The sequence below is a fragment of the Poecilia formosa genome, unplaced genomic scaffold, assembly GCF_000485575.1.
Source record: "Poecilia formosa unplaced genomic scaffold, Poecilia_formosa-5.1.2 Scaffold19, whole genome shotgun sequence".
Classification (NCBI taxonomy): Eukaryota; Metazoa; Chordata; class Actinopteri; order Cyprinodontiformes; family Poeciliidae; genus Poecilia; species Poecilia formosa.
In genome coordinates this window covers 651,425-672,689 of record NW_006799958.1, presented here as the reverse complement: position 1 = coordinate 672,689, position 21,265 = coordinate 651,425, and the positions used below count along the sequence as shown (strand labels likewise).

General features: G+C 41.0%; 1 protein-coding gene across 2 annotated transcripts in view; it reads right to left on the bottom strand.

The window, feature by feature from the left end:
- Positions 1-15: 15 nt before the first annotated feature.
- The window catches only part of klf12b (Kruppel like factor 12b), a 47,825-nt gene continuing 26,575 nt past the window's right edge, over positions 16-21,265 (bottom strand). For both annotated transcript variants that reach the window (XM_016669008.1, XM_007547164.2), the window contains 4 exons: positions 18,506-19,055; positions 11,623-11,758; positions 1,703-1,860; positions 16-352 (listed from right to left, as the gene is read on the bottom strand). In XM_016669008.1, coding sequence (XP_016524494.1) covers positions 171-352; positions 1,703-1,860; positions 11,623-11,758; positions 18,506-19,055 — 1,026 coding nt within the window. In that variant the 3' untranslated portion in view covers positions 16-170. The remainder of the gene's footprint in view (positions 353-1,702; positions 1,861-11,622; positions 11,759-18,505; positions 19,056-21,265) is intronic.

The window sequence follows — 21,265 nt, the reverse complement described above, 5'->3', positions numbered from 1 at the left end:
TGTTTGTGTGTGTATGCGTGAGTGAGTTTGGGCATCCAGGCCAGCTGAAAAACATTCAGAGGGAGATCCCGCTCCCCCGGCTGCCTGCGTGCGTCTGCGTGTGTGCGTGTGCATGTGTGTGGCTGCGTCTGCTCTGTTTGACATCTTCTCTCAGTCGCTCCCGTTGTGCTTCACACCAGCATGTGCCTCCGTCGGTGCAGGGCTAAGTGGTCGGATCTGGAGAAGCTGCGGTCACAGTCTGCGCATTTGAAGGGCTTGACGCCCGTGTGTTTCCTGTAATGCCTCGTCAGCTCGTCGGAGCGGGCGAACTTCCAGGTGCAGCCGTCCCAGGTGCACTTGTATGGCTTTTCCCCTGCAGAAGGACGACAGCAGACGCACGGGTCACATCTTCCACACCATCGCAGACAATACAACTGATCTGCCAAATAGTTTTTCCTGCACGGACTTTAACGGGACAGATACTTCGAGGTTATTTTTTAACAAAATGTTTCCATGGGAGTTTTTGCATCTAGCAAAGGGGTTAGAAAAAATGTGTCAAACTATTCTTCATCACGCTCTTGTTACCAAAGAGAAAAACAACTGGTGTGTCAGATTTCTGAAAATGCTTTTCTTTTTTTTTTCTTCTTTAAAGCCTCGAGCTACTTGAATAATTTATGACGATAGCTTCCTCTGACCCACTTATTGTAGAAGTCGTTACAACTGGATAATAAATAACTTCCCAACAGTTTAAATAAAAACTGTAAAAAAAAAAATAAAAAAAAAAAAAGGAATGAAAAAAACATCATAAATCTTTGGTTGAATATACGTGGAGTGTCTCATTTCACCATCACATTTACTGGAGCCTCATAGTAAAGATGTCTATAAATACTTAAGATAAATACATTATTTATTGCTTTGCCATCATCCTACACTGAAACTTTTGATAAATCCAACTTTTAACTTGAATGCATTTATTCCGTAAGAAAAAGTCCAACAAAAATAAATATACCTGAAGCATTTTTATTTCTTTTTATCGTTTCTTTACTTTTTTAGCGTGAGGAAGTTTTACTTAGTAATCAGTAATCTCCTGTTAATTCGGGGACACATTTATCTTGGCCACAATTTTGAGACATAGTTCTTTTTATTATTATTTTCATGAAACGTCCTTTCTGATAACGGGCTGTTTGAGTCACTAGGAGAAAAAAGACGGAGAAGAAAGTAGACGAGTTTTGTAAAAAAAAAAAAGGAAGGAGGAGAAAGACCAAATATAAAGTCTAAATGCTCAAGATAAATTTCAGATACTTGGAAAACAAACTTAAAAAAGAAAATCACTAAGTACTATTATAAACAAACAAATTCAACACTGGCTGTAAGATCTTTAGCTTTTTTTTTAAGATTTCAATTTTAAACATTGGATAACATTTTTGACTTTTTGCTCAAAATGCTGATGTTTTCTCTCACTTTTTGATTTCATTCTCGATATTTGTTTGAAATGGAATGAAAACAATAAAAACCTCTCATTCTTCTCATCTCCTTTACTTTTCACAAGCATCATTAAACCTCAGTAAATCTCAGCGTCTCTAGCTTCTAATAGGGTTTCAGGGTTTCAACAAATGCAACACAAAACGCCTTTCAGAAAACATTCACCTCAGCCACATTTAGGCCTGAAGAAGAACAACAGTATTACGTAAAATGGCATCTTTTTCAGACACGGTGAACTGACCTGTGTGTGTCCTCCGGTGTGCTTTTAAATGTGAGCTTTTGGTGTACACTTTATTGCAACCCTCGAAGTCACATCTGTGGATTCTTCGCTTCTTCGAGTCAGGAGACTCTGACCTCCGGGGGCGTCGGATGCTGTCAATACTGAACGGCGACATGGAGCTGCGACACACAGGGCCCAAGAGAAGTCGGTATAAAGACATAGAAAGCTGTGACAAGAACACCAACATGACAGCAAAATCCAATACACTGGCAACCATCGAAATACGTTGAATCTGATCAACAAAGACTTACACCATTAACTGGAAAAGTGGCCAATTGCTGGACGACAAATTTTCCTGACAACGGTGACGCTAACTTTCCTGGCTGTCCTCGGCTAGCCGCCGAGGATTGGAAACTCGGAAGCAACAGAATGTGGGTACAACGTCGCTATCGTTGACAGAAAACCGAGCTCGACACGTTCTGCTTGAAAGATTCTGCATAACTTACAGCGATGGAAGATTGTAAGAATGTGTAAATATACTGTGTACAATTATTCAAATGTGACCTTTCCGTCTTCTTTCAGTCGGTTGCGCTCTTTTCTTTGTTTGATCCGACTAAAGTGCTTTTTTTCCCTCCTTCCTTTGTTCGTCACTCCACCGCACAGATTGACGAATGTTTTCAGCTGCTTCCTTCATGTTTCTCAGGTAATCTGTTTACAGCTTCAGTAGAAATGTGTTAGTTTGGAGGTTTTAAAAGGTTAAAAGAAAAAAAAAAAAGACATTATATTCTAAACTTGTTTGATTGAAATAGGGTGTTTTATCGCTAACTTTAACCGGCACATTTTGACCATTGCACAGAATGAATATTCATACTGTGAATCCCAAATGTATCCATACAGCTGGAAGATTTTCTCTTAAAGTTCATTTTCCAGTTTCTCAACACGTTTCCTCTGACTGGAAGTAGCATCAACATTTTTTGGAGGAGCCAAGCCAGAGTCCTGAGAAACTTTGAACAAGAAATGTTTGTTCAAAATGACATTTCAACCTTTTACGTACCATTCAAAATATAAGTAACAGCAGGTAGGCTTGTGGTTTTTGCTAATGCTTTTTAATTGTATTTAAATAATTTATTTACATAGAAAAACTGCATTTACCAAGCAAACTTGTGTTTAAAAAATGTATTTTTTATTTCTTATCTTAGTTTGAAAATGCATGCTAACAGTGACCTTTAAAAAAAAAAAAACTAAATAAAAGTACTAATAAGAGTAATAAATTGTTCAAACAATATATGCATTTTATTTTAATCATTTTCATGCTGCTTGTGTAATCTTGTCTACCATAAAATTATTTATATAGAAAACATTGAGACTGAGAGGAAATCTATAGATTTTGTAGCACAGAGAAGCAGAAACATAACTTTGCCAGCAGGTGGCAGTGCAGCTCTACAAAAGCGCATCTGCAGCGGCAGCTGAGCAGAGAGGCATTTTGGATCATCAAAACTTGGAAAATAAAACTTTTTTTTTTTTTTTTCCTCAGTCTTATCCAGTTAATACAATAATTCCCCAGTTAGTTCATGACACTAAATTAAGTGCTGATTTTATGATTCCTCACGGCCAGAAATGGGAAACCCCCAGTCAGTAAATGCAGTTGGAGCACAGCTTTAAACTGTCTAACTGTCCTCTCTTATTATTTGCAGGCCTCATCAGAAGTCGCTTGAAACAACAAAGTTAGAAGAAGAAGAAGAAGAAGAAGAAGAAGAAGAAGAAGAAGAAGAAGAAGAACCCAGGGGTTGTAATAGTGCGGACTTCATTCCTCTCCCCAGACTGTTGACTGCAGAACAGGGAGCACCTTTCATGAAACGATAAACACATGACTGCAGCACACACCCAGCCCAGTGCCCAGCGGCAGGAGATACGCTACGCAGAAACAACAAGAGGATCTCTGTTTACTTAAGAGGAGGAGTAATATCTGTGAAATATATTTAACGGGGTTCTCGGAGCAGCGGTGGAGTTTGCTGCGCTGCATTTACGGAGGAAAAGGTGAGGGGGTCAGAGAGTGGGTTGTGGGAGGGGGGCGCGTGGGGGTTTTAAAGGAAGAACAGCTCTGATCATGTTAAAGGGATTTGAAAGAGGAGCAGAGGCTGCCAGACAGGCCCTCCTGTGAACTGTCTCCGCCACACACAACCCACTTCCTGTCTCGCTGTCTTTCACCAAAAGCATGAGCTGTCAAACGCAGGCTCAGGCGTACTGAACAACCCTACAGTGAGAGAAACGCACACACAGAGAGACAGAATTACAGTCATGTACCGAGCACACACACACATCCACACGCATATGATTACAAATCACCTGTTACTGTTGGCTTCCTACCAACCAGAAGCCATACAGGAAATGAGCACATGGGTCAGATATGAAGCGAACTCATACTTCCCTCTCCCTTTCTTACTCTGTTGCTCTCTCCTCGCTCGCAAACAGCGCTGCGACCGGATGTTGAAATTTGACTTTTGGACAAAAACACGTGAATTTATGATGTTTTTCATAAGCCATCCAAGTTAAATAACTCGTACATTTACATCAGCTTTCATAAGTAACCATACACTTTGAAACACTGACACATCCTTTCACTTTACCATCACAAACTTTAGTTTTCTTTGGGACTTTATGTGGTAGAAAAACGTAAAGGGGTGGTTAATTGTGAAGCGAAAGAGAAATGATGTATTATATGTTATATGTTGTGTTCAGCCCCTTTAATCTGATGCCTCTAAATTAAACCAACTGCATAAAATTGCCTTCAGAAGTCACAGAAATACATTGTATTCATATGGGCATAGAAGCACAGCTAGGCAGGCACTCCACAGATTTGAAGGACGAGAAAAATAAAAGTTTAAAGTTTGCCATAAGCATGAAGGGAGCGCAGCTGACATGGATGAAGGAGCTCTGATCAGATGCAAAGTGGTCTGTGTTGCGGAACTAATAAAACGGCTCGCCTTGAACGCACCATCCCAGGTGTGGGAAATGGCGGTAGCATCATGCTGCGGGATTGCTTTGTTTCAGCAGGGAGAGGGAAGCTGATCGGACGTGAAAACGTGTCAAGTTAAATGCAAAACATTCCTGGAAGAAAACCCAAAATGACCCTAAAGGTACAGCCTGTGCTACAACCGGATGACTTAAATCAAGCAATATTTGTGTGTCAAAAAGACCCGAGTCTGTGACGAGAGACTTGAAAATGATTCTTTACAGATTCTCAAGAAGTTTTAATAGAAAGGTGACGCGAAAAGCTGGTAGAGACATACCCAACAGACTTGCAGCTGAAGGTACTGACACAATGAGGCTTAACACATACAGAATTTTTTATTTCTTTGCACAAAATGTAAAAAAAAAAAAAATGCTCGTTCTTAAATTTTGATTAAAAAAAAAATCCCTATTACAAGATTCTCAATGTGCTACGTGCTCAAATTTAAGCAAGTTCAAAAGGTATGAATAGTTTCTGCAAGGCACTGCAGGCCACCATCTAAAGCGTATGGGACCGTCTGAGAAAATGCGTCTGCCAGGGAAAAGTGAAGCAGAGCGCCAGGATTTACAATGGAAACACTCTGGGCTCAGACATCGAACAGATGAGGCAGATGTTTACATTCTGACTTCATCCTGACTCTAACTTCGTGATTATAATATCATCCAGAAAAGTCTAAATCTTTCTATTCTGGTTGCTCTTTCTTACAACAAGCAGATGCATCAATTAATTAACTTTTTTTTTCTGCAGCTGATTCTGTCATCATGTTCATGTTTGCTCACTTTAGGTATTGATGAAAATTTGTAAAATACTTCAGTCCTTGCAGACACAACAGCTGCTTTGTGACAGCACTTAATATAACCGTATAAACAGTGGTAGTAAAAAAAAAAGTGACTTTTTTTTTTTACAAACTCGACAACTTCCTAATTTCTGTTTCACATTATGAAAAGTAAAACATTTTAATTGCTTAGCATTATTGTTGGCCAGACAAAAACGTACTCAGCTTGATGGAAAAACAAAGACGGGAGACGTTGTGCAATCCAAAAGGGGAAAAAAAAAAGAAAAAAAGATGAGGATGGTTTGTTTTGCTCTTTTATGACCTCATTTAAGAATTTTCAAAAGAAATATTTCACAATCTCAGATTACATCACTACACATTTTGGGGATTTTAATGACTGAATAACCATTAAGTACTAATATAGTGGTGATTTCATAAAAGCGGGGGCTGAGGTCAAAAAGCCAAACTGAGCGGCAGGGATGAACAGTATTTCAGCTCTGTGGTCACTACATGAGTTTAGAAGCACGTCTGACAACCACTGACCCTCGCCACAGGTTGACGCCGCAATCACGAAAAGGTGCGTTGCTTAAATAAACATCTTCAAAAGGAATTAACTAATGACTTTACGTCTGGGGTGTCCAAATCCCTGCCGTAAGGGCCGCTGTCCTTCAGCTTTTAGATCCAACACAGCTGATATAAACAACTGAATGAACCAGGAAGACACCTAAAACATGGACACGAAATATTCCATTAAAAGATAAAAGTGAATTCCTTAAGAGCAGTTCAATCCATGGACGAAAAACAGAAGGGCTTGACAAAACTGAAGCCTTACCCATGGACTGTGTAGGAAGAGCATTAAACCCTTCTAGGGCAAACTGAGCGCAGGCGATCCAGCCAGATTTGCCGTACCGTAATTCTGCAACACTCTGAACAATTCCAAACGTTTCCAGCCGATATCGGGTTGTTACGGTAATGTCACCTCAAGCTGCAGCAGGGAGTGAAATTAATCTGAGGGGCGCTCTTTTAATAGGCAATAAAGTGAGAAAATAACTAGGTAGATATTGAAAGTTCCAGTTGTTACGGATCAATGGGTAAATATATTTACTCACAGGACATTGAACTGTGTACAATTAAAATAAGCAAAAGTATCTGGGCGGAGAGTTGAAATTTAGGCCATGAAGGGTTAATCAGAGAAGTGGCCAAGGGGAACTCTGGAGGAGCTAGAGAAATCTACAACTCATGTAGGAGAATGTGTCAACGGTTCAACTATTATTGCTGCTAGTTTAATCTGCAAATACGGCCTAAAAGAAAGCCGTTGAAAGAAAACAAGTCCAGTTTACAGTTTGTCATGAGCCATGTGGATCACATGAGCCTAAACGTTTTAGCCTACATTCAAAAACACTGTGGTGGAGGGGAAATCTAAAACACACCATCTTCATGGTAGTGGAAGCATCATGCTGCGTGGATGATTTTCTCCATCAGCAACTGGTCAGAGTTGATGGCAAGATGCACAGAGGTAAACAAATCACGGAGGAAAAAGCTTAACAGTCACAGTGTTTCGGTTTAAATAATAAGATTCCAGCAAAATACGGTGATGCTTGTGGATGGAACGTGGAAAAAAAAAAAAAAAATGTGACAAAGTTCAAGGGGTGTTAATACTTTGGCGAAGCAGCGTACGCAAGAATAAGTTGCATATAATTGTCTTTCTATTTCCGTCTCAAACTCTAGTCAAATCGCAGCTCTTTTGGAACACAAATTTGATTTATTTTCTTATGAGATTCCAGAGGCAAACTCTCGCTGCTTCCAAACTTGTGTCAGAGTAACATTTTTGGTCGAATGGATGTGTCTGTTTGCATCGCTCAAAGCAGAAGAGGGAAAAATAGGAAGTGCAGATGAAACTGATTTCAAACAGAACTGACCTCTGCTTTAGTTCATCTGCTTCTCCAACCTTTCCACCGCCCCCCCCCTCCCTACACCCCCGTCATCTCCTCACCTGTCACCTGAATACTCACAACCCAAACATGGCGCCTGTTTTTCACGGGCAGCTGAGGTCAAAACAGCTCTGACACACAAAACTGCTTTTCAAAGAGAGTTGTGGATTTATCAGGAAAACAGGAAAATAAAAAAAAAAAGGAGCGTCTGACTCGATGTGTGCCTTGGGAGACAGCCCGCCCGGCATTCCCGTACCTGTCGGAGGACACTTACCCCACGTCTCAACAGTCCACCTGCTCTGTTGCGTGGCCACTGGGTCCTTGGGGACCGGCCAGGCTTCAGCAGAGGCTACTCCTCCCAAACGCACACGCACGCGGTCGCACACTTCTCTGTCTCTCTCCTTCTCCCTCCTTCACCCTCGCTCTTCCACAATAGCCCATCCAGCCGTCCCCAAGGAAACGCATGAATATGGAGGAGGCTGCCCTAGAAGAGCATGATCCACTCACACACACCGTAACTCTCTCCTTTCACTCAGTTATTTATTTATGGATACCTGGATTGGAGGCTGCAGGCACTCCCATCCTCCACCCTAACACCTCTCCTCCCTGACGCACTCTGAGCGGGGCCGCTTGTGTAAACGCGGGGGCCAAATTAAAGCATATAAAAAAGAAAAAAAAAAAAGCTATAAAAGTGTGGAAAACAGGAAACACAGCGACACGGCGGAGTAAAATTCTGGCTTCGGTTGCTGTGAAGATGTCCAGGGAGCTCGTGTGCTGTGTCAAAACGCAGCGCACACTCTCTCCTTTCCTGTCACCAGGCCGGCGTGTAACTCAAGAACGCAGCAGACTGCTTTGTTTTTCGCAGACAAACACGCGAGTCTGTGTTCCTGTTGACAATGGCCGACCACCCCCTGGAACCAGCTGTTCCGTCCACCGTGCAGAGACACGTGCAATCAAACGGCACAGAACACACACATATGCCGCGGATTAATACTTACAAGTGTGTGCGCATACTTTTTTAACCCCCCCACCCCCCCACACACACACACACACATGCATACACGTATACACACAGCATGCACACAGTTTCCACACAGCTTGCACTTTGCACATAGAGAAGTGAGCGTGTGGGCAGGCCCTGGCAGGGTATTGCTTATCCAGGGTGGTGATTTATCTCCATAGTGAAAGCTTGGGCAGTGCAAGGTTGGGTTCTGCCAACCTCTGTTGTCCTCTGACCAAGCCAGTGCCCACGTGTGGCACTCTGGGGCACGCCTGTCCCTTTCAATAACCTGCGATGAAACCCGAATCCTAGAGTGAGTCCCTGCGTGCATCGGAGAAATGGCAACCTCTACTTCTGAGCAAAGTGACCCTGCTATTTTTTTTTCTTAAAAAGGCCTAATGTGTCGCACAAAAGCTCATTTGGTTTAATTAGTGTACGTTTTAATAGAGCTAGTGTACAAACAAATGTCGACCCTGTAAGCTGGAGCATTACCATGAAAAAACAAGCCAAGCTGGGCTTCAGCCTTGCTAATGATGTTGCATCATTAGTCGAATTTTCCCTCCCTCCTCCAGTAATTTCCTTACGGTTAATTCTACAAAAATCCTCCTGGAGTTTGACTACGTTCAAAGTTTTGACTGTTCAGGGTTTCTGGGCAGCGGCGGCGGATGGCGGGACCAAGCCAAGTGCGTCTGAATGCTTCTGATTTCCTGCTTTGGATCAGAATGTTATAAGCTGTCATCCACTGGAGAGGAAGTCTTTTCATTTCGACACAGATGGACTGGCACCGCAGGAGCTGATGTCTGAGCCATATGCACACAGTCTTATAGATTCACACCCACACAGATGCGTCGGAAAGTAGAGGAGCACTCGAGCAGCAGGTCGTGAAGTTAAAGCTCCGACAACAGGTCATCGAGGAAAACGTTTAAGCTACCGAGGTACCTCTTTACGTACATATTTTTGTTGCTTTTAAGCGTGCCAGACGTGTTTGACATGTATGATCTTTTAGTCTTCTTGGAAATATTTCTCTTTTGTGCAAGTCAAATGCTCAACAACTCTACGGAAATTCAAGTTTTCGTGTCCTGCGAAGATAAAATTCCTATGGAAAAAAAAAAAAATCCTGTTGGAAAAAAAACTGTCTCTTTATTCAAGGGATGCAACCATAAATTGTCTGATGATCAAAATCGGCTTCTGGATGCTCAGAAACTCAGAAATTCAGTCTTTTCTGATCAGTGAATGCAACAAACTCAGTGCCACTAGACAGCACAACGCTTTTGAGTGTGGTTGCTGGTACTGAGCGAAGAAAACTCACAGATAGCTCTTTTCGGTTTCCATTTGAGGAGTTAAAACATTATGTTGAACACAAGCACGAAACCTGTAATCTAAAATGAAGTTGTACATTACGGAAAGATACGTTAGCTGTTCACTCAGGCTGCTACAACAGACCTAGACTTTGACCGGTGTTTGTCATTTTGCTACTGGTATAAAGCTCACTGGTTTGGTACATAACAACACATAGCCTTTTAGTTTTTCTTGTCTCACACAGAACTTCTTTAGCAACAAAAGGAAGCCAAGTGAGTCAGCTATTTGGTAAGATTTTGCCTAAAAATAGCAACTTGACCTGGAGGTGACTCCAACATACCTGGAAGGGTAACCATGTTGAAGCAGGAGTATTTCTATCATTAACCATCTTTTTGGAAACCATAAAGCTAGGCTAACGGTCTGCATTAAATATGAATAAACAAACGGAGAGTAGTGTTTGCATTTAGTGAAGCTAGCCATACTGTTTGTAGTTACAGTTAACACAGTGTGCTGATAAACTGCTTAAAAGGCCTACATTCAATATTTTTGACGTATCTTTAGATATAGTGAAATTTTGACTTGTGAAGTCAGAATTTCAGATATGATGTTTTGTATTTTGTAACAAATATCAAATAACACAATAAACTATTGTCAACGGTTTATATATATATATATATATTTATTTATTTATTAATATATAAATTTCTAATTTCAATGAACTTTTACCAAATTAAACTAGAAAATGTGCACGTCTTAAAGAGAAATCTCAACCATTTAAAATCTGCCGCAAGTGTTTTATCAGTGCAATCTCAACTTGGTTGTAATGTTGTAAACCGAGGCTAATTACTGAAGACTAATGTCGACTAATTTGTGTGAGTCTACCACCATTTACAAAACACACACCCCAGCGGAAGAGAGCTGAGGAGTCAGACCTCTGAAACAGAAATGCAGCTCTAGACACAAAATGATAAAAGCAGCTTTAGGATTTTATTGTACAAAGTTATGTAATTATCTAGTTCAATTGTACAAAATCTGTTACCACACACTGCATGTCAAGTCAAAATTTCCGAAGCAAAAGCGGGGCCATTGTGAAAAGGTTTGCAAAAAACTAAGTACACCCTAAAACTTGAGCCAAAGAAAGCACATGAAACCCTAGAATTTACACAGGGTGTACTCTCTTTTGAATTTTGAAGCCCAGTGAAATGAATCTCTTACTTCTCTGATCCATTTCTCTCACACTTGATGCCACGCACTCTAGGAATGTGGCATGAAGAAACACCGGGTTCAAAAAAACAGAAACCATGATGCAATAGACTCTCTGTGCGACAATGTTGTTGTTGTTATTGAAGTTGTGAAAAGCTATTGTTAGAATGGACGACCAGCGAGGGACGGTCAAAGTTCACCTTAAAGGCTGGAGTTAAAAATGTAATTTGAAAGAAAAGGGGAGTAGAAGTCACAAAGGAAAACAAAACGGTTCATTGCTCGTGTTCATTTTATGTCAAACACCAGAAGGCACTATTTATTTGATTAAAAAAAAGGTCAAAAGAAAATTACATTTGACACCAACGCAATTTTAGGATACTTGACGGAAAGCCTCTAACAAATCTGTAAGCCCTCCTCTATACGATGTTAAAATGGTTTCATTAGAAACATTTTTAATAACTTTTGGTTGCTAAGAAACTGTGAGGGATGTGATGCACCTCTTTTGCAAAGACAGTTGGAAAAAGGGTCACAACAGCAGGCAAGTCTGGGCAAGTTCGTTCTGAGGTCACCACTATCTTGGCTCAACTTCCTTTGTGGCTGTTTGCTCTTTTGCCCGCTCTCTTCCTTCCAAAAACAACAAAAAAATAACCTGCTAAACTGACTTCACCTTTTGTTTTTGCAGAGCTCTGCACGGCACGTATCAAACGAGACAGCGATACTCACTCTTGCACAGCCCGGGCTATAGACAGCGCCGTGGAGCCGGTCTCGTTAACGCTGTCCAGGGTCACGTTCGGCAGGTCATCGTCATCGCTGTCACTTTTGATCTGCCTCGGTGACAGGCCGTTGGGGTCTGTGTGTACTGCAGGGACACACACACACACGCACACACACACACACACACACACACAGGAGTCAGACACATGACACCCGAGCTGTAAACTTATAAGCCGGATCACATCGTCTGTGCTGAAAAGCATTATTAAGTGTAATGAAATAATTCAATTTCTTTCAGTTTAAACACATCCAGTCATTTTTATCACTGTCAAATAGAATATGTACGCCTTTTGCAGAGCGCTCAGTCCTGGTATATTTCCAGTGCCCAACTTGTGGACAGAGCAGCCAACCATGACACTAAACCCAGCGGCTGCACACTCACAGAATAAAGAGAGGGCATGAAAAAATACACACACATATAATCTATACTAGCCTAAACTCTGGGAGATAAGAAAAGGGGTGGAGCACTATTTGGCTGTTAGTGCAGTTGTGGAAACATTAAATGAATCTATCATTGTGCCAGTGTAAAAAATATTTTATAAGTCTAACAAGAAAATGCATGCATGACCATCATTCTATTGAGCGCCTGTCCTTGCAAAAATGTTCATTCCCACTGAAAATCACGAGATTGTCACATTATACTTCCTAAAATTTCAATGTAACAATGTATTTAGTCAAAGCCTCAGGCTTATTAGAGAACATTAGAAAACAGCCAGCATCATGAAGACCAAGAAAAGCAGCAAACAGGTGTGTTTGCTGTTCGCCCACTTCCACAGGTGGAAGAGGTCCAATTTGCAACCTTGTAGGGTGTAAAAAATAAGATGTGGAAGATGCTTTGATCACATCTGACAAAAAAAAATAAATTACTTTATACCTAAGACAACAGGCATAGGTAAAAACATCATTATGCTTCCAGCAGTGAAACATAATGATGGTAGCAATAGATTTATGCAGGGACAGAGAAACTGGTTGGAGATGATGGAGATAAACCAGTCAGAATCTCTAATGACCTAAAACATACAGCTGGAAGTGAAATTCAATGATTTATAATAAAGTATAGTCGTATGTTAGAACAGACCCATAACAGAGATGCTTTAGAAAGACTTGGAAAAACTAACTATGCTCACAGACACTCTCCATCAAATTACATACAGTTTGAGAAAAATGGCAAGAGTTTTAGTCTACATGGCAACAAACACGACACATTTGTCTGTTTGTTGCACAGACAAATTAAGAAAAACTTGCATCTGTAATGTCAACAAATGGTGGCCTTCAAAATTTCAGAATTTTGCACTAATGTTGGTTTGTCACACAAACGTCAAATAAAATCTGACAAAATGTGAAAAGATTCAAGCAGTATTAATGCTTCTTCAAGTCACTGTGCTACTGTACACATCTATTTAATTTACTGGATTCAAGAAAAAAAAAGTCTCAAGTCACTGAAGCATGACTCTTTGAATCGGTAAGATCTGAAACGTAAAACGATCAAACGTCTGCAAAATCTGAAATCAAACTTGTGGAGCTATATGAAAAAGTTACATCCTCGTGCCAAGTTGTCCTTGAGCAGAAATTCAGATTCTTTGCCAAAGCTCACAGAGATACTGTCCCTTCTGTCTCCATGGACACAAGCAGGGAACATCCTGGAGTACTCCAGAAATCATTGTCAAGAAAAAAAAAAAAAAAATACATAAATACAGACGTGCTGGGGAGTACTTGTCAAAGGAAAGGTGCTAAAATCTGCAGGATTGGAGCAATTTCACAATTAAGCTGGAAAAAAAATGAAGAAAAAATCAATCCTGAAATAACATGGCAAAGATTTTCTGTCTGGAGATAAAACACCCAGCAGACAGAGCATATATGGTGATACATATACAGTGCTGCTCACTAATGTCTAGCTGCTGTGAAGCTTTGAGCTTTTATAAGCTATCAGGACTTCACCTCCTCTGCCCTCTCAGCTGAGACTGTGGCCATAATGGTTCATAATAATGGTCTTGAGTTAGGAGCAGACATGGTGTTATTACTGAAGGGGCTGGGGGGGGAGTGGGTGGTGGTAAAAGGGGGGGCGCGCACAAAAAATAATGCTCAACTCTGCTGGACTTTTGCTTTTAAAGGTTTTGTGCTCTTGTCACGGATGAAGACATGCAGAGTGGTCAGCAGCCCCGTCAAAAACCTGTAATTAGTTCGAAATGCATCACTTGGAAGGGGGGAGAGCGAAGGGGGGGGGGGGAGGGCTTGGTGTGTGTGTGGGGGGGTCATTCTGAACGACGGACACAAAGGAGGAGTGGTGGAGAGGTGGGCAGAGCACCGGATTTCTTTCTTTCGCTCCTGTTGTTTCCAGTCAAGCCCTGTTTCCATGGAAACCTCCTGCCGGAGACAGGGAGACAGCAGTGAAAGAAAAGGGTAGCCACCCTCACTGAAAGCGGGTGGCCAACCTGCGTTGTGCGCGTTTGCACAGGAGAGTATGAGTGAGTGTGAGAGTGTGTGTGTGTGTGTGTCTCTATACGTCTGTGTTGAGAACTTAAAGAGAACAATGCTGACTTTAAAGTTAAGCGGGATCTGTTTATTCACACAATGTTTAACAAAAAAGAAAAAAAAAAACTTACAATCTAAAATATTACTTAGGAGTGACGAGGCCAAGCTGACAGCAAATCAAAAAGCCACTAAAATCGAATCGGTATATAAAATATACATGAAGAACTTTAAATAATAAAACACAATCAATAAAACCAAAGAGAAAAACACTTGTGATTTAAGATCAGTTATTGAATAACTCATCAGCTAAAACATTTATATTCCAAGTAATATTGATGCTCACAGTTCTTCGAGTGCTCTCACTGACACTAGTTGATTCGAATGCTGCTGATATCGGACTGCATTTCACAAGTTTGAGCCAGAAAGTTGGAATAGTTTTTTCCACAAATCAATACAAGAATGTTAGTATGATTAACAACAACTGTTTATGTGAATGAATTTGATGATTCCCTGCAGTTGTAGCACATCATAAGATGTTATTTGTGATGGGTCAGATGAACCAGTGTGCCAATACGAAGGAGACTCAATACTCAAACACATTGATGAGTCCATTTTTTAATACATTTGTTACGTATCTTGACACATAATAAGCTATATCAAAAGCATAGCAATGTGACGAAGCATTTATGTCAATTGCAGCAGCATAGTCAACGGAAGATGAGGAAGTTGCTGATAATAATGTTTTCTTAGTTTGAAAGAAGACCAGATTCAGTCAGTTAGATGACAGGAGTTTGTACCAACTGTTTGATTTCTAACTCATTCTGCAAAGGACAGCAACAGAAGAAATCTTCAGAGACCTAATCATCTATGTAGATTGTGTTTTTTTTTTGTATTCAAATTTAATTTGGAGTTTCACAAAGTTTTACTGAATATTACAGTAATGTTTAAGGTGGGACATGGTGCCTGGTAAAGAGGCGATTTGACAGAATGCATCAGGAGGTAGTTTCGCATGAAAAGTAAAAGTAGAAGTCAGTAATATGGAGTTCAAATCCCTTATATACATACAGACAAAGACGTGGCCCCAAGACCCAACCTTATTAAAAGATGTACCTGGTTTACACAGACATATATTTGTTAGAAAGATACCAAGATTGCTTGTGTTTGCAATTTTTTCAGCAAACTGGCATTAGGCTTAACATCTCTAATGCATTCAAAATTATTACCCATCCAAATATCGTCCATCTCCATACGCTTGTCCTTGCAGCGTTGCATGGGAGCTGGAGCCTATTTCCAGCAGTCATCAGGCTGGAGGCAGGGTACACCCAACATAGGTCAGCAGTTCATCACAGTTTTATCCAACGTGCTGTTGGATTTTTCACTTTTTCAACATTAAGTCTTATTATGTAAAAATAGCCAAATGGTTTAATTGTCTTGCTGGCCCACTACATCAACCACACCCGAGACGCAGCACTGATTCCCTCCACCCCCACTATTTCCTTGTTTGGTCCTATTAGAAGCGGTGCTGAGCTGTGTATGTGTGCATACATGTGTTTGTTTAAGTGCCACACATCTTCAATATCCATCAACATCCACACCCTTTTGTGCAAGTTTTGTTTTTCCTATCCTTTCGCCCGTCTATTTTTTTTTTCCCTCTGCTCTCCATGGGAGCAGATAGACAGCATTTAAAACGCCCATCTCTGAGGACCACCCCACCCAAGCAGCCAAGTGTCTGTCTGAGCACATGCTCTAATTACACATCTTTGTTGTTTTGCCTGTATGTACAGAACATACTGTACATGGGCGTTAGTGGAAGTCTAAATGCGTCTATCCATTTTCTGCAGGGAGTGACTAGGAGTGACCTCTTTTGCAACCAGAAGCTGCCCTGTGTACAGCGCGGGCTTGGACAGAAACACCTCCTGTAGGCTTTCTTCCAGCGGCTGGCAGTAAAACCACACCCAAAGAGAGAAAAACCAACAACACAGTCGAGGCTGTGCCACAGAAGTCTAATACTCGCACTATCCGAGATATCTGTTTTTCAGAGGAGGAGAAGAAACCGGCGCAGCGGGTTGTTTAAGATAGAAAAAAAAAACACATTCAAACCGTAAACCTTATCTTCGCTCAGAGGGTGCAACATTTTTCCATCCGAGGGCCATTTCTGAATGCGTAGCGGTGTTCACGGCACTGAATCTGCAAGTAAATTGACTGCAGACAATCAGAGAAGTGAAACCTCTGCACACCTCAGATTAGGATATCCAGATTAGCAATCCGCTATATGCTGTGACATTTTCTTGTTAGCTGTCTGACCCACAATCAGTCTAAATAATGTATGTGCAAAATCAGTCTAAGTAATATATGTGCAAAATGTATTGTCTATCAGAATAATGGTTCACAACACAGATGCACCTCACAAGCTCACAGAAAATATTTTTTTCACAAACTTAACTCATCTTTTCTCCATCTTTATCTGCAAGTCTTTTTCCTTCCACTAAGCTTTCCCTTAATATGCTTGGCTGTGGCGCTCTGTCTTTAGTGCAGTCAATGTCTTTAGCAACGATCCTTTGTGACTTTCTTTTGCTGCCGAGGGAGTCACTGAGTGTCTGCAGAACAGCTGTCAATTTAGCAGTCTTATCCATGATCATGTATTTATATGGAAAATCTGTTTTAGATAATATTTCTGTAAGTTGGCTTTTCAGAAGCTGAAAGCCATAAGCATGAAAATGAACAAAAGTAAAAGCTTAGAATATATAATTTTGTGTGTAATGAATCTCTTTATATGGATGAGTTTCCATTTGTGAATTGAATTACAGACATACACTAAATGTTGGATGATAACTTAATTTAATAATTTACTGAGATGCACCTGTCAGGACTGTTAGTGTTTATGTTCTGGGACGTCTATGCACTAAGAACACTTTCAATTATTTGGTGCAAGAAAATAATTCATTTTGGAAAAATATCCGAGGTTGCCAGCTGTATTAATCTGTACCCCTGACATAGATGTGTAGAGATCTCAAATTAATCTTTTATATCAGTAACATAATCTCACACTTAAAGATTAAAAATAAAAAAAGCTTGCCACGATAAACACTGAACAGCATAGGACGGGATGTATAATATCTTCAAAACACGCTCTTAAGAGTGGCTTCCCTAGCTGGAATTTCCATGGCAACCTGTTGCTGAGGAGCAATGTAAAAAAAAACAAACAAAAAAAAAAGACACCCTTTTCTGACCTACCATAGCAAACGAAAACGTGGAGTTTGCTAAACTCTGCTGGAACTTTAATTGGGCCAGTAAGATGGGACTAAAAATAATAAATTTGTTCAACATTAAACGTTCCAGGAAGGTCTGCTATAAAAAAAAGGATGAACATGTGAGAAAAAAAACATCTCTTGTCCCTTTCAAGTATGGCAAAGGATCAGTGATCCTGTGGGCCTGTTTGTATTCCAAAGATCCTTGGAACTTTTTTAGAGCGCAATTTACCGATCTGAAATTGAAATCTGGTGGCTGGGAATGTGAATATGGGTCATTACTGGATACATCAACAGCATAATAATCCAAAAGATATGACCAAATCAATAATAGTCCAAAAGATATGACCAAATCAACAGAGAGGCGGTTCAACAGACTTAATGCATATCTACAGGTTAAAATAGGATTAAAAAAAAAATACAGTGTGGGATCGCGCTACTGCAAGAACGCATTCATTTATTTTGAAGCTCTTCAAACATTTTGCCACAAGCACTTTTATATACGGTCAACACCGTATATAATTGCCTCTTCTGAAAATGTAGCAAATGGTGTAGTCGCTTTGAAAGCTGCTGGTTGAAGCTTTTGTGAAAAAGTTAGGACGTTCTTATGCAAAAGTCTTAAGTGAGTCACCATTTCTTTTTTTATTCGCGTCCATGAGGCGAGACTTTATTGCAACAAATCAAAATTCTTTGCAACAACATTGCTTTAAATTTTGCGACTGAGGGGAAAAAAAGCAGCCAAGGTTGAACCGCGTAACTTTGAAAGCACTTTAAAAAAGCCTGAAGAAACTGGTCGAGACTCAACCTATATTGACTCAGTACTAAAAGTTTACAAGGATGTTTGCTTCTTGGAAGCAAAGTGGAAAGAAATTAGGGATGCTTTAAAATTTCTACACTGCACTGCATTAAAGTTTTACCAAGTCGACAAATATTTAATAGTCAGGTAGCAGCACAAAATCTGAAACTCTCTTTCGTTTTTTTTTTTCTTTTTCTGGGGTCTCTGATTACATAACTGCAGGAAAACCACAGTGAATTATTTTTTTTTCCTACACTCCAAAAAGAACAAAGTCTTCCTCATGAATATGTAGTAAATCCTAAGAGCATGGTCTCACCTTTGCCCTTGCTTTTGGCCTCTTCCAGCAGAGGTAGCATGATAGCGTTGTTGAGGCTGGAGGGCGATCGCACTGCAGTGGTGTACATGAGGGGCAGTGACTGCACCACAACTGGGATGCGGTGAACATGGCCGGCCAGCTTCCCGGCTCCCTGCAGGCTCAGGGGGCTGGACGGAGGCGGCGGCACAGACTGCAGGATGTGCAAATAGGGCTGACCTCTCACCCCGCTTCCGGGGGCTACCAGGGGTCCCGGCGTGAGCACCGAGGAAGCCGAGGTGATAACCGACGGAGAAGACGAGGAGGACGAGGAGGACGACAGCGAAGATGGGGAGAAGGCGGATCTGTGGGGGGGCGATGACGAGGAGGTTATGCTAGCTGCGGTGGTGGACAAGGAGGAGGGGCGGGGCTTGTTGATCGACAGGTCCACAGGTTCTGTCTGCGTGTGGAAGTGGAGGTCATGGGCGAGCAGATCCTCGGGGGGTTCCGACTTTACTCTGCTGAGGAAGAAGGGGACGCCATCCATCGCAGAGTAAGGGCGAACTTTAGGTGACTGTGGGAGTAAAAACAAAAAGGACGTTAAGAGTTTTGTTATTTCAGAGCCGTAAAAATGCATTAACCTGTGACACACGGGGAGGGAAAAAACAAACAAGCGAAACCGGCGGCATAGAAAGCCAGCTGAAATCTAATCTCTCACCCATCGGCGAGGCCAAAAAAGGTGCACATTAACGAATTAGGTTCAAAGATAATTGTTTCTGCCGATATTCCCTCTCCAGAAATAATCACTCAGCACGATAGCGATGTCAGAAGAGGGATATGCGGTGACATTTATATAGAAAGGAGCAGCATTAACTCAAGCAAGATAAAATGCAAGAGGAAAGATAGTGTCGCTCACGCTCGCCTCCTCTAGTCTTTCTTTTCTCTTGGCGTGGGCCGAGCTCTCTCCCTCTTCCTCCTGTTTTCCATGACTCCCACTCAAATGCAGCTCTCTTGGCTACCCACGTATCTCTCCTAAATCTCCCCTTTTCGACTGTGGAAAAACATCATATGGGCTCAATTTCCTGACCGTCTCCCTGCGTCTCTCAGGCGAAGGGCCTCCAAAGGCCGACGCTGGTGGCTCGAAGGAGCCCTCGGCACATCTTTGACTTAACGCCGAGCAGATTGGGACGCGGCCGTTTCGGGGAACGGTTTTAACCCGAGCGCAATGCCCACTGTGTTTTTATTTGTTCCTATAAAATTCCAGACGTCTTAGCCCCTCCTTTTGCATCACAGTTTTGGTGAGGAAACGCATTCATTTCCTCTAAGTCTGATGCGACTAAAAGCCTTGAGTCACTTTGTTCGATATAGAAGCTGTGTAACGTCTCAAACTAAAAACCTTTTCAAAATTTTATAAAAGCAGCATAATCTGGAGTATTTTGAGCATGTTCTTTTTTTGTGAACTCACGCTTCTTTCTTTGTAGATAATGCTATGACTTATTCTTGTGGTGAATTACACATCCTTTTGATGGCGTTGGTGGATGCGTCTGCAATTTTTACGTATTACTCACTTGCACAACTATTGACATTTTTCTAAATTTTACCATCTTAAAATCACAAACTTTAATATATTTTATTAGGATTCTACATGATACTAGAAGAAAAAGAAGGCATCTTTGAGATTTGTTTGTTTCTTTTTACAAATAAAATCTAATAAAGATGGATTATAGCAGAAGTGTTTTGGGGAAAGTCTACACTGCCATTGTACATCATTAGATTAAAACTTTTGCCAATTATTGTTAGTTTAATAAATGAAGCTCAGTGGTCTGCAACAGTTTTCATGTCAAGTCAACAAGGCAGTTCAAAGTGCTTTATATCATAAAACATCATACAGTCGTCAACTATGAAACAAGCAATAAACATTAGATTTTGTCAAATGCCATCAGATGTGGCATTCGACGTTCTTAATATGAGTTAGGTCTTTGATCGGGGCATTGCAACGCATGCTTTGATTTTTAAACACTTTAGTTCTGGGTGTATATATAAGGTCATTTTCCTGCTGGAACGTCTCTCATCAACGCTATCTATCTTGGTTCAGCCTTTCATTTTAAGTGGGCAGCTATATTTGGGTAGATTTGCAGACTGACATACTTAATGTTTCAGATTATTTATTAAAGAGTGCATTGTGACATCTGAGGGAAATTTACCCAGTTGTCAACAAATGCTGAAAACTGTGTATCCTTTGCTTCCTTTTCTATGGAGTACACTACTTACTACGAGTTATGTAGCAGTTTTGTTGGCCTAATGACATAAAATCACAATAAAATACATTGAAGTGTGTGACTGTAATGTCACAAAATGTGAAAAAGTTCAAGAGGTGTGAATACGTTTGCAAGGATCTGCACTAGTAGTGCAGATTTGTATATTTCACTAGTCACTTTTCAGCCGGTAGGAATTGCTGGAGCTTCTTGCTGCATAACTTGTCCCAAGTTGTAAAACAAATGGTGCCCTCTGAAATCTGCCCTCCGATAGCCTCAGGACCTTTGTGGGGTTCAGCTCAGGGCCACTGCTGTCAGGTCGAGATTCCGAGTACATGACGGTCTGGTTCATATTTACCACCCACAACGCACTTTCCAAATGGAACCATATTTACTTGACTTTATGTTAAGTCTATTCTGCAAGAATTACAACATAAGTGAAGTTAAACTTAAAATCAGACAGTAGATTTCTTCTTCTCCTATGCAGAACTTCTTCTCTCCTAGCGGTGCGGTTCAGTCAGAGGCTCCT